The following is a 12,803-nucleotide window of genomic DNA, read 5'->3' on the forward strand; positions in this document are numbered from 1 at the left end:
CGCGACTGAGACCGGTTGCGAAAGGTGTGTACTTCACATTTTTTTCCGAGCAGAAAAAACTCCACGAGCGTCGACTTTCGGAAGGATTGGAAAATAGGGGAAAAAACCGGTCGAAACTTCTTGATACTGTGCCGTGTGTGGACGTGTGAAGCATCGTTTTAAGTGATTAATTAAATAATTAATTAATGTATATCGTAGATGTAATGTATGTACGCGTATTGATCTCGGTGGAATCTCTTCTCTCGCGTTACTCCGTTAAAGTAACCGGTGAAATATTCATCTATGTTGTCATTTATGCAGAAACGTTGCTTTTTACGCCGTGTGGCCAAACGCGAATGAAATATCAGAAATTCTGCCAGATAAAACATGAAAAATGAGAATTTCAACGACACGCGGAGCTGCTCTCTATCTCTCTCCCTTTTCTTTATATTTCTTTTTCTCTGTCGGTCTCATTCTCTCCGGCGCTCCCACACGCGTTTTATTAAGAATTATTAGATATTTCCTTCTGCCGGCATGTGGCACATGAAAATACATTTATTCCCTTCAAAGTCGCGCAGAAATTCCGCCCGTTGATTAAAGCGACGGTGTTATTATTCGTTTATCCGTAAACACAATAGGAACTGCGTCTCGTCGACGGTTATCAGTCAGATTTCACAGCCGAAATACATTTTCGTCGTAATGAAAATACAGGGAATCGCGTGCAAACCCCGACAAATTGCGTGTCTCTCATCGGATTATTCATGAACATCCGCGGGAGGTCTGCTCATTATTTCGTGTCACGTGGCAATAAAGTAAGCTGCGAGGGTGTAATTATTATGTACGACGCTGTGTCGCGCAGGAATGCGGTGAAATCGCGGCGAGAAGTTTTTTCCTCGGGGGAGGGAGGATGCACTCGTCGTACGTGGGTATACGCGCGCAGTTATGCGCAATATTCTCTCGGAGAGCGTTAGTTGCGTACGAACGCAACCCCTCGCGTCGCTCGTCGTAGTTTGCGATGATAATTGCATTAATCGTCCATTACGAGTTACTTCTATTTCGGCTGACGCGCCCCGCCCGCGTCGAAAGCACGCCAGCGCGTGCTTTTCGTCTCGAAACGAAACATTCGACGACTACAAATGCGACGTCGATGTATTTTTCTAAAAAAAAAAAAAAAATGTGATGTTGCATCTTGTGCACATCTTCTACGAAATCGTCTTTCTTTGTCGGTCGTGTATCGAAGAGCATTTCTATATGCGCGAGAAGCTCCGAGCTACCATTGCACGAATAGAATTCGACGACGTCGTGTAATTTTGGCGTCATGGCGAATGTTTGTAAATACTAGACGTTTCTTGGAGTGTCGTTGAGAGAGTATCGAGTTTGACAGAAAGAGAGAGAGAGAGAGAGAGAGAAAGAGAGAGAGAGGACGGAGCAGCGCCTTCGCGTTGCATTTCTTGAATCCTTTGACGCTCTCGAGAAGAAATCGAGCTGCCATTCTTCGGTGTGCACGCAGAAATAACGACCCGCTTCCTGGAGAACCATGCGGAACGATCGCGGAAATTTACATATCTGGAGTGAAAACTCTCGAGAGAATCCGAAACTCGCGGGCACGAAGTGTCATGGATTTTCGAGGTCCATTAGAGCTCCGAAGAATGTCGATGACGCCATCGTACCTCCGCGGAATTCATTAATTATTTAATTACTCGACGCGGTAGGACGTTCACCTCTTCCGGTTTGTCGGGAAAAGGAGCGAGAGACTGAATTTATCTAAATATAAATTCATGTCTCGCACAACGTACATAGATGGGTCGATCGGGTTCGCGACATTTCGTGAATAGAAAATATACTTCGCCAATTATCGATTAACCGAACTCGAATATGTTGGTTGCATCGTTCCACGCCTTCTTCTCTTCTCTCCACTTCAGCAGTTATGTCAAATAATTAATACACCCCATCAACTCTCTGAATTGTCGACGACGCAAATGAAGGAAATTGGTTCGACCGTTGCTTTAAACAGATTTCACTGCAGCGCTAAACAAATTGCTTTATCTTCGGCGCTATACCAAATACAGCTTATTACGCATCTAATAATTCAGCGTTGCAATTCGATCTCTCTCTCTCTCTCTCTCTCTCTCTATTTCCCTTCCCAATATTACGTGATGTCACGATTAAAGCAAGATTTTAATAGTAAGTCAAAGACGTCTCGCATTGATTCGCTGCCACGTTGATTACCATTGATATTTCAATACTCAACTCAAGCTTAAACCACGAGGATGCGGTAAATAAATACAATTCCTGATGCATACATTTCTTAGCTCGTTCCATTGTCGGTTATACATTATAGGCATGGAAAAACACGATTTTTCGAATTTCCCCGCGTATTTCCTCGGTTTCTGAAGATAGAAAAATTCGTTTAGAAAAATTCACGCGTGTTTGGTCAAAATCCGCCACATTTACTTTTTCCTTAAAAAAAAAAATAGGAAACTGAAAAAATCTGCGGAAAATGGGAAAAATCCCGGGTTTTCTGAGCCTTTAAAACTATATATATATATTTATACAATATTTATAATAATAATATTTAATTTGTCACAGTTGGTTACATTTTGCACGCGAATAATCGAGACGCGGCAATGTCACAGCGTTAGTGGGGTGACTCCTGTGGCGGTCAACGTGTGAAAATTTTCCCCAACCAATTTTCCGAAATCCCGACAGATTCTCCTCCGAAAATCCTCTTTCTCCACCAGCCGTTATTTCCGCGAGAATCGGCCGCACGAACCTGCAGGCCGCTCTTCTCACTTAGTCGTCGGACGCAGAGCCTATACGTGACTTTTTAATGAATCCCGCGCGTCCTCGCATGCTTCCAATTTCCTGACAGTATACATATATATACATATATATATATATATATATATATCTCAACGTCAGTCGGATTGGATTCCGCGGAGAGTGCATCCGTTCCGCATCACCGCATCATGCCGCGGTGTACGTTCCCTCTCGCGCGGTATACCGCGCGCCGTCATATTTTCCGTCTAATATCGCGCGGACATGTAACGTGTACCGTTACGTCTCATTGCCAACGGACAATACGTCCCACCCCGGATCGATTATATGCTTCAATGAGCGATTCTCTAGACGCCCATAACGCGAACGTCACGGTTGAGCATGCGAGAGCATTAAGAATCGTGTCCTCTCGATCTAAAGTCCGTCACGTGTCTTGTAAATCACGAACATCGATAATAACATGTTACACGTATTCACGTTATACAAAAATAAGTAAAAAATACGCGAATTTTAGCCCCCCCCCCCATCTATTGACTAATTAATCCGAGTAATTAATTGGCTGAATTAATTGCGGGGATGAACGGTTTACGAAATACGAGCGTAAAATCAATAGTCGATGAATTTTCGTGCTTGTCCTACAAGCAAATATATTATTACGTACATCGAGTGATAATCGATGTAATACGTGAATGATGTGTGTGTATATGACATTTGCAAAACGACAATCAAAACGCTAAATATTTGCGTATGAGATACATGCGTGCGTTTATGTAAAATAGGAGCGCAAATTTGCGTGACGCACTTGCGTTAACATTTCGTGCCGACGTATGCTATATTATATATTACATTACCTACTTTAATTGACGTGCTTTGGTGATATAAAAAATTTTCCTTCTCATTTTCTCATTTTCCTTCTCGCTGAGCGAGGCGCACAGGAAAGTTGTCAATTTCAAATTCTTTTTGGACTCGTTCAAACAGAAACAGAGAAAACGAACGTCGACCCCCCCCCCGTCGAAAAACAGATATGTGTCTTGAGTTTCCTCGGAGAATAATGGATTGAAAAGTTCGTTGAACGGCGCCGTAAGAACCAGCCAACTTTGACGTGGTTTCGATAAGGAAGATGGGTAAACAACATCGAACTTTCTCCCCTTTCCCTTTCGCATCTTCCACGCCATGTCAGATGATTATCAAAACTGTTGTGTTGTGTTTCTGATTTCTCAGAACAGTAAGTTTTCTTCTGGGCAAATTTTTGTGTCTCTTACGTGCCATGAGTATAAATTTTTACTTTATTATACAAGCTAAATCTATTAACTTTGAAAGATAGAGGAACGCTAATGGACCTTTTATTTCTGTTTAAGATGCTGAAAGGTCTGGTAGATTGCTCTGAGTTAATGGAGGCACTCGTATTTGATATTCCCTCGTCCTTAGGTCTCTTAGAAGATATTTACTTTTTCATGTTAAATTGCACCACATACTTTGTGGTGAATTTAAATCAATAGGTTATACATGTTTGCAAATAATTTTAATGGTATAGTTGATTTTTATTTTATATCATAATCTTCATTTAAAACCATCATTATAAAGGACCTTTGATTTCCTTTATACGAACTCTTGCAATTTTATTTGTATACTTTATTTCTATTTTCTTTGTTTATATTATTAATATTTGTATATTTTATTTGTATGCTTCTTCTTCCTGAATGATTATAATCATGCGTGCCAAATGGACGAAATAAATAAGTAAATAAGAAGGAGAGCGCGTCGAGGCCGTTCCCCGTCTCGCGTTCGCGTCGAATTTGCTCCGTGACGGCACACCGGATCGTTCGAAATCAAAAATGCACGACGCGCGAGTGGAAAGCGCGTGTATGAATTTCAAATGGTTACTTTCCGTCGAGAATTCGCGACGTCGCGCATCCGAAATAGAGATTCTTCCGCAGGAACTCGGGAAGTCGGCATGTTTTCGAAAGTGGAACGAAATTCCGGTCCGAAATTTCTCCTCGCTCGCGGCGGACGTTGACAAAAGTGCGACGTGCGCGCATAGGAACGGACTGGATTACCGGCGAGAACGGGACCGTAATGGCACATTAAACAGATGCGTTCATAACGGGCGTCCGTAGTCGGCCACACCGTTACGTTTTACGAACCGATGAATTTTTCATTAATATTTTTCCTCGCTCACGGATTTTATAGGAAATTTTATACCACCCCCGTGCGCACGCGCATTTCCTTCATCGGCGATAAAAAGGTGCTCACAGGTAGCTCGCTCTGTATGACTGTATCACATTACAATTTTTCTTTCTTTTTATCTATTTATCTTTACGTATACGATAACCACATCATTGTAGTAGACGCTCGCCTGCAATTGTGACAGGCGCGGGAAAAATTTCCGAGCCGCGGATTACCGTAAACGAACGTTTCCGGCGAGCCGATCGTCTCCTCGTGAGCGTGTTCTTCTTCGCGTTACCGACTCCATGAAATAAACATCAGCGATCACGAGAGGTGAACATTACAGGTCGATGAGCGGAGTTACGAGAGAGACACAAGGTGGTGTGTGAGAAAAAAAGGGGAAGAGGAGAGAAGCGAAGGAAGGAGTTCGCTCATTTCTTCTGGCACGTAACGAAGATCGCGATATCAGAGCTCCAACCGCGAATTCTTCCGCATCTCCCATCTAAATGTGGTGGAATAAAAGTGTTTTGTGGCTCGCCTCGTTACGACCCCTTTCATGCGAACGCAGCCATTGTTATCGTATTCAACTCTGGTCGGAATTAAATACTCGCGAAAACAATGGCTGAACTTCCACGGGAAGTTTCGTCCCGCCATCTCTAATCAACTTTTCGGCGCTCCTCGGAGGCCGTCGTTAGCGCGCCGACCGTGACATGCTAATTACACGCTGGACGCGAGTGTGTTGATTCAATTGCAATTACAACCGCAATTCGGTGTATCTCTTTTTTCATCTCTTCAGAGGAGAAGTTAAAAATATCGCCGAGACTCGTGTTCACACTTACGACGCTGGGTACACATTGATGCCTTCCACGTCTGTTCCAGGCATTTTGGAGAACCAGTCGTACACTCTCTAAATTTCTCGGAGCGAAGTCTCACTGGAAACTCAGTAAAAACTCACTCGGGAGAGAAACAGTGAAAATACTGTCGGTCGCAGTTTTTTTCGAAAGAAAATATCGCTCGATTCAGAGTGGAAGAATTCTCTTTTAAATAAGTGAAAAGTCGACTTCGAACACGGCTCGGCTGTCACATTATTGTACCGGCGGAATTTCGCACGAATAAATTTAATAAAATATATGAATATGGGAAAACGTTGAATCCTGGGATTGGAAACGAAGGTAGCGTTAATGAAGCCCCGTCAATGAAGGCTTTAGCAGCTATTGCAGCTGGCTCTCAGGTAGATGGGCTTTCCGGCAGATTGAAGGCCGACGATCACTCAAAGGAGCGCCCGGCGCGTTTGTGGCTTACCCGGCATGTCCGGCCCAATAGGTATGCACCTGACGATGATCGTGCTTGCCGTCGCCAGCAGAGGTCGGATGATACCAGAACACTGCGTGCAATAAACAGTATAACCTTTCATATACACGCATATGGAGATGACGTTCCGAGTGATCTTTCTCTCGAAGCGTCTCTCTTCACGGATTATGACTATCCTTGCTGGAATAAGCAGCAGCACGTGTGGAATGTCAGGAGGCTGACCTCGTGTGAAAATGCAAACGGTCGGCTCTTTTAACCGTATATGGATAATAAATGCAGTACAATGTCATCAGACTCGGTGGTAAAAAAAAAAGGGGAAAAAGAAGTGATAGAGAGGAGGAGAGAAAGAGAGAGAGAGAGGGAGGGAGGAAAGGTCTCGCGGGACAAAGTCTCTAATGGGGTCGCGCGCGCGCGTTTAATGTCATTTTTATGTACAGCGGAAAAACGGCGTATCTTTGAAATTACGTCTGGCTCGAGCGGCGGTTTTCCCTATTATAGAGTTCCGTTGCATCCGCACATTGGCCTGTCACGATTCCACCGTGTAATCTGAAGTTGTGCGAAGGGACTTACTGAAGTGATAGTTAACGGTACAGGCGTTATCCGGTTGCCTGTTTAATTACGCAAGACAGGAGGTGGTAGATGATGCGGTTTCAAACGGAAAAGGGATGCTCGAGAACGAGCGAGCGAGTAAAGAGCACGCGTGCGAGCCCCCTCGTTCGCGCGCGCACGAACGTGATGAGAATCCGAGCTCAATTCGCTCTGTAACAACTACGAAAATTTCAGCGCGAACGCTGCTGAATGGCGACGTTACCGAGCACCAGGGAAGTTCTATTGTGCGTCGAGTGGCGCCGAATTATTCAGCGATATACCCGGTTAAATTGGTACTACTACTTAGCGATAATTAATGTCATTATCGCGAGTGCGTATCTCGTTTATGTTAACGGAGAAAATGTAGTCGCCACCCGTAATTTTGATGAGATATTCGCCGGATCGACCGTTGATATACACGCCTGATACGTGTGCCTCTGTGTGTGCGTGCGTGCGTATGTATATATGTGCACTGTGAAAAGTTGGCAATAACTTCTTTTAGACGCGGGTCAAGTGTGTAACGTCGATAAATTGGGCCAAACGAATTTAACGCGTAGAAGCCGAAGTGCACACATGAGACATAATTTCATCGCTCTAATTAAACGTTGACGTCAACCTGACCAAACATGAGGCAATATCGCGTCGAATTAGAACGAGAAGAAGTTGGTTCGTGCAGCAAGCGTAAGCATTGCCAAAATCCACACGCGCGCGACATAATGCGCGTTCGATTATTTCATTTTGACCTCCTCCGCCCTGTATTAATTAAGATAACCGAGCCGGAAAAATCGGCTAAATTAAGAATCAACGTTGAAACGACGCTGCTGACGTTGACGCCCGCTCGGGGAATTTCGATCGATCCGGCTCGCGCGTTGGGTAAAGAAACGAAATTGATTGGACCAACAAAATCAGCGGTCATCCTCGTTCGATATCCACGAGCGAATTGCGAGCCCGATAGATCGTCGACAACCAATACAATTCGACGCGGTAATTATATAATTATTTCACCAATGGACTCGTTCTCGCGCGCAGTTTCGCTGATCCGTACGGCTCTTTCCTTTCAGTGCGTCACGCAGACTGCCCACTTATCTAGCCTAGTCAGAGAGGTAGTGGACGAGTTGGCTTCTGTAAGGCACGTTGCTGCCAAAAGACCGGGCGATCCCTCTCAGTCTCTCGCTTTTACCTTCTCTTTCACTCTCTCTGTCTGGAACAACGTAGCGTGGCGATCGTTGGAGGGGACAGACGAGGCAGCTGTTTGCCCGCCATGGAACGGATCAGTAGGGTCGCGTTCCATGTGTACCCGCCAGTAATGCCACATCGGTTGCGCTCACAACTCTGGCGGAACGTTACGGACGGATCGTTCGCCTTGGATTTTCGCGCTAAGCCGTGGAAAACCGAGGTGGGAAATCGTGTGTTGCGTGAAAGCGCCGCTGGCCATCGACTTTCGAACGGGGAAAATCTCACGGAGGGAATCACACGCGCGGCGTTCGACGGAGTCGTGCGAGTGGTGCAGCAGCAACCGCGTTGGAAAACAGTGCGTGCGTGTGTGTGCCGTCGGTAAATTGCCGGGGAAAAAAGAATCAATCGCGCGTCTTCTCTCGCGCGAACGTTCGATCGACGGAATCCCGATCGGAAAAACGGCTCGGAGCGCGCTCTCTTCGCGGTAAGGAAACGTCAAGTGGCATCGCCGGCGAGTGGAAATATCGTCTCGAGGAAATGACCTCGCAGATCGGTAGCGAGGAATAAGAAGCAATGGGCTCGAGTGATATCGCCGATTAATGTCTTAAGGGAAGCAACTCGGTGCTGGTGTAATATCTCCTGGAGTAATGGATGCCTGTCGGGAAACGAGACACTTCGAGGACGATCCTCGCCGGGCTAAGATCCCGGGAGGCTCGGTTGACCCGAAGACATACGAGAAACGACGATGTCCTCGTCTCCGGCCGCGCGGCTTCCGGAGTCGTGCGTAGAAACGGTCCGAATTGCGGACGCTTTCTGTGATAGCTAGGTACAAGACTCTCCGTCTTTATGCGCGGCAACTTTTCCTCTCGGAAAGCACGACGGGAGAGCTCTCGGCTTTAAAAACCCGGCCGACTCGCCGTCGATGGCATTCGAGAGGCGGTGAATGGCGGACGATGACACGCGCGTCCTTGCGAGCTCGGCCTCGCGGTTGCACGTTAGATATTGCATAACCGCGTTCCTCCTCGAGCGTTCGCACGAATCTTTCTCGAAGATTCCTATTCCCGACGATCCTGATTGTCGCCAATTGAAGTAACCACCGAGATTTTACGGCATCGCGAATGTTCTCGGTTTAGCCGCGTTCCCGACGAGCTCACGTCCGGGTACTTTCTCACAGAATATGCGAGAAACTACGAGGTTTTCACCAGGCGACAGTAAGTCTTCGGGAAGCTTTACGCGATTATACAGGAAGAATTCGCTCGACGTTCGGTCGTCGTTACTTTCGCGCGCAGAAGAACCGACGTCGCAGTACCGTGACTGCCGGCCGGAAAGGATGTAGATTGTCGTTTATCGCGACCGACAAACGAGAATAACGTTGAATCTGAGGATGGTGGAAGCGGCCGCGTAGGAAAATGCGTTGGCAATTGGTGAGAGTTTTTCACGAGGAAACCGACCGATCCGGTGTGATGATAATTCGCGATTCGCGCCGATTCGTCTTTTTCTCCGCGAGAAAGAAATCGAGCTAGGCGGAGAAAAGGAGAAGGGGGGAGGGGAAGGGAGTATTGTCAAGACGATTAATACGATGGTCGTCGAGGCAGGAAATGTCCAATAGCCATTCTTTCCGCTCACTTCTTATCTTATATGCCTTCTTTTCTTCTCTTGATATTCGCGCGCTCCTACGTTGTCGTCCATTCGGCTCAACGGCACGTTGATTACTGCCCGTAGGATCCACTCCCTCCCAATCGAAACTGCAACAATTCACTTGGTCCGGACTATAATTACCCTATTATCATCCCGTCGGCCAGTAATTCCCTCGTTAACTTCTAATGAGCTGCAATCTGTGCATTTCGAGCGGCCACTTTGGCCCCTTCCAATCGATACGAGAGCGCGCGCTTTCGCGAGAAACTAGCTGGCCGCGCGAAAAGTACTCGTCACGTACCGTGAGAGAATAACAACGCCGACGAATTTTCAGTAGGGGAAAGCGAAGCGTGAAACACGCAATGAGGAGATGCGTATTTTTATTTTCCAAATGAAAATCTCCAGTAAACTCTCGCTCAAATCACGAATACTGTTTGGACGCCTCTCTCTCTCTCTCTTGTATGTACTTTTTACTCACTGATTTGTGTGTTCGCATTTTTCCCGTTCTCCGCGTGTGCATTCAACATTGACAAAGGTCCGAAACGTTTGTCAGTCGTGTTATTAATAGAGCAGTTTCCTGCGTAGCGACGCATTAATTTCACTGCACGAAATTCCTCGACGCAGATATTATCCAGCTCTCGGCTCTCACACAGGCTTTTATTTTAATTAACTTCGTTATTTCTCCGCCGATATTCGCGAGTGGAATTCGACATCATCGATATCTCACGCTTTCTTCTGATACAACCACTCTCGGAATCGAGACTTTTGACGCACGTCGTCGCCGGGAACAGGAATCGTCGATATATTTCATATCGGTCGGGCCGCGAGCGATCTTGTCATTGATCTTGGGGCGCACTTCGAGATCATCAAGATCTTAACGACTAACGGACGAGGGCAATAAATTTGATTGGGCTGGCAAATTGTCGGCCGCCACGAGGAGGAAGAGGCGACGTTCGGTCCACTTCTTCATAATGGCCAATTGTCGCGCGACGGAATCGTCCGAGTGCGTGTCCTAAGTAAACAATAGAATCGCTCGCGGAGACAGCAGCGTCTCTTTCTCTCTCTCTCTCTTGCCACGTTGTCGTTTTGTCGTCGACGCGTTTGCGCTAATTCCCTCTCATTGCTTTAACCCTCTTCCGCTTCTCCGTTGTCTCGCGTAAATATTTAATAGTTTCGTCGCCGCAAGAGAGAGAAAGAGAGAGAGAGAGAGATGGGTCTCGTCCTTCGCCAATCGGAGTTGGCGAAATTCCACGCGAGTCTCCGCGAATAAGTTCATAATCGTATTAAGTAAATCAACATCTCGGGAACGCATTTCAACTCTCACGAAATTGAATAATAATGATAATTCCCGTCGTGCAGTCCGAGAGAGAAAGAGATAAGTGCCGTCACGTTGGGATCACAGGGGGAACGATCGAATGTTCAAGTCGATGATCTCTCTTCCAGCTTTACTCAGCCAAAGAATCGCTTTATGGGTTCACGAGGAGTCCCTATCTTTGCAGCTTTATCCTACCAAAGAGTGCGAGAGTGAATAAATTACGGTGCCTTACTACCGACGACAATAACGCATTGTCGCCGACCATTTAAATAAGACGAGCGATAACGCGACGAGAGAGAGAGAGAAGATTCGCGTCGTGTCCGAGGACACTCGAAGACGTGGGCGATCACGACAGACGGCTGTATTCGGAGGTAAGATCGTGGGTCGACCTCTCCAGATGAAATTTCGCAAAACCTCCTCATCCAGCCCGAAGATGGAATTACTCTCGAGACGTTCCTCGGGTGGCAGGATGTCGACCTTGAAGAGGTCGAGATCCTTCCGGGCGTCTGTGAAGCTGATGTCGAAGATACGCAATCACGCCAATCTACGATTGGCCGGCTACGACCCTTCGGCCACCTCGAGAAGTCTCACGAGAAAGGAACTCAACCCTCAAGTTCTCGAAGAGCCTCGGCACGAGAGTCGACCTTCGAGTCCACAGAAGAATCCTGAAGACACGAATTCACGCATCCGCGACGAGTCGTCGTCATCAACGTCGCGTCCTCGAAAGACCTCGGTGTCGGCGAACGACGATCGCGATTCGCGGGAGATCGTGAAGGATCTGAAGAGCAAGCTGTCCTTGACCGACAGGATAATGGGTAAAGGTCGCAAGGACGTGGACAAATCCTCCACGAAGGACGAGAACGTCAAGTCGCCGAAGGTCATTCGCATCTTTCGCAGAAAGCACAGTATCGAGAGCTCACACGAGAGCGCTCGGGCAAAGGACCACGACGGCAAACGCGTGTCCTGCGAGACGGACACATGTCAAGAGAACAAACAAGCGTCTTACGAGAACCCTGTGTTCCTACCGGACAGTTCATTGGACTCCTCCGTATCGAGTTTCCTCTTTGAAGTCGGAGAAGAGGCGGTGGAAGAGGAGGAAGGGGAGGGCAAGGAGCAAAGGCGAGATTGCGAAAGCGGGTGCGACGTACTGACCGTCATCGTGGATTCCCGCAAAGCCGCGATTAATCAGCCTCGGTATCGCGAAGCTAGCCACGAGCGAGATAAGAGCGGGAACGAAGAATACGTTGAGGACGAAGTGTCGCGGGAGGTGTTTCGTCGCAGATGCGAGACGGATCCTTCGCGATGTCTCTGCGAAGTGAGGGCCAACGGAAGAGGCGAGGAGAGGGCATCCTACCGCAGGATCGCCGAGTCCTTCAGCGGATTCGATCGTTCGCGGATCTCCAAGCTTCATTGTAAGACGACGCACGATACGTGCGCGGGGAGAAATGCGAGGACCGGCTGCTCGCAGGATCAGAGGTCCCTCGAGCATGTAAAAAGAGGCAACGCTACCTGTCCTACTTCGAAATCCTGCGGAATCAGGACGGTCGATAACATCGCGAACTTTTGGACGAGCGGCCGTGCCGGTAGTTTCCGCAGTAAAATGGCGACTGGTAAGAAAAGGCAAGACGCGAAGGATATACAGGGGATTTTCCCGGGCGCAGATCGGTCGGCAGCGGGTTCTCGTCGACATCATCGGGATCAAGTACTCTGGATCGATAAGTTTCTAATTAGTCGGCGGCGCGCCAGACGCAATTAAGTAGTTCTTAGGAAGTTAGCTCAAGTTTCCGCTGCGAATTATCGCTTTAGCTCGCCTTATCGACGTTGCGAGGAGGCACAGAACTCGGGGGGGGGGGGG

At 47.4% G+C, this 12,803-nt stretch overlaps 1 protein-coding gene across 5 annotated transcripts in view; it reads left to right on the forward strand.

Moving 5' to 3' along the window:
* Positions 1-12,803, forward strand: part of LOC106749274 (ankyrin repeat and fibronectin type-III domain-containing protein 1) — a 90,435-nt gene that overhangs the window by 62,738 nt on the left and 14,894 nt on the right. For 2 of the 5 annotated variants that reach the window (XR_001374841.1, XM_014628569.1), the window contains exon 1: positions 8,841-12,558. The exons of 2 other annotated variants lie outside the window; for them this stretch is intronic. Coding sequence is in view for 2 of the 3 variants with exons in the window: in XM_014628569.1 (XP_014484055.1) it covers positions 11,346-12,558 (1,213 nt within the window). In the remaining variant the exon portion in view is untranslated. One more of the 5 variants, XM_014628570.1, reaches the window with a different exon arrangement.

Source organism: Dinoponera quadriceps, unplaced genomic scaffold (assembly GCF_001313825.1).
Source record: "Dinoponera quadriceps isolate SergipeBrazil2010 unplaced genomic scaffold, ASM131382v1 scaffold2952, whole genome shotgun sequence".
NCBI lineage: Eukaryota > Metazoa > Arthropoda > Insecta > Hymenoptera > Formicidae > Dinoponera > Dinoponera quadriceps.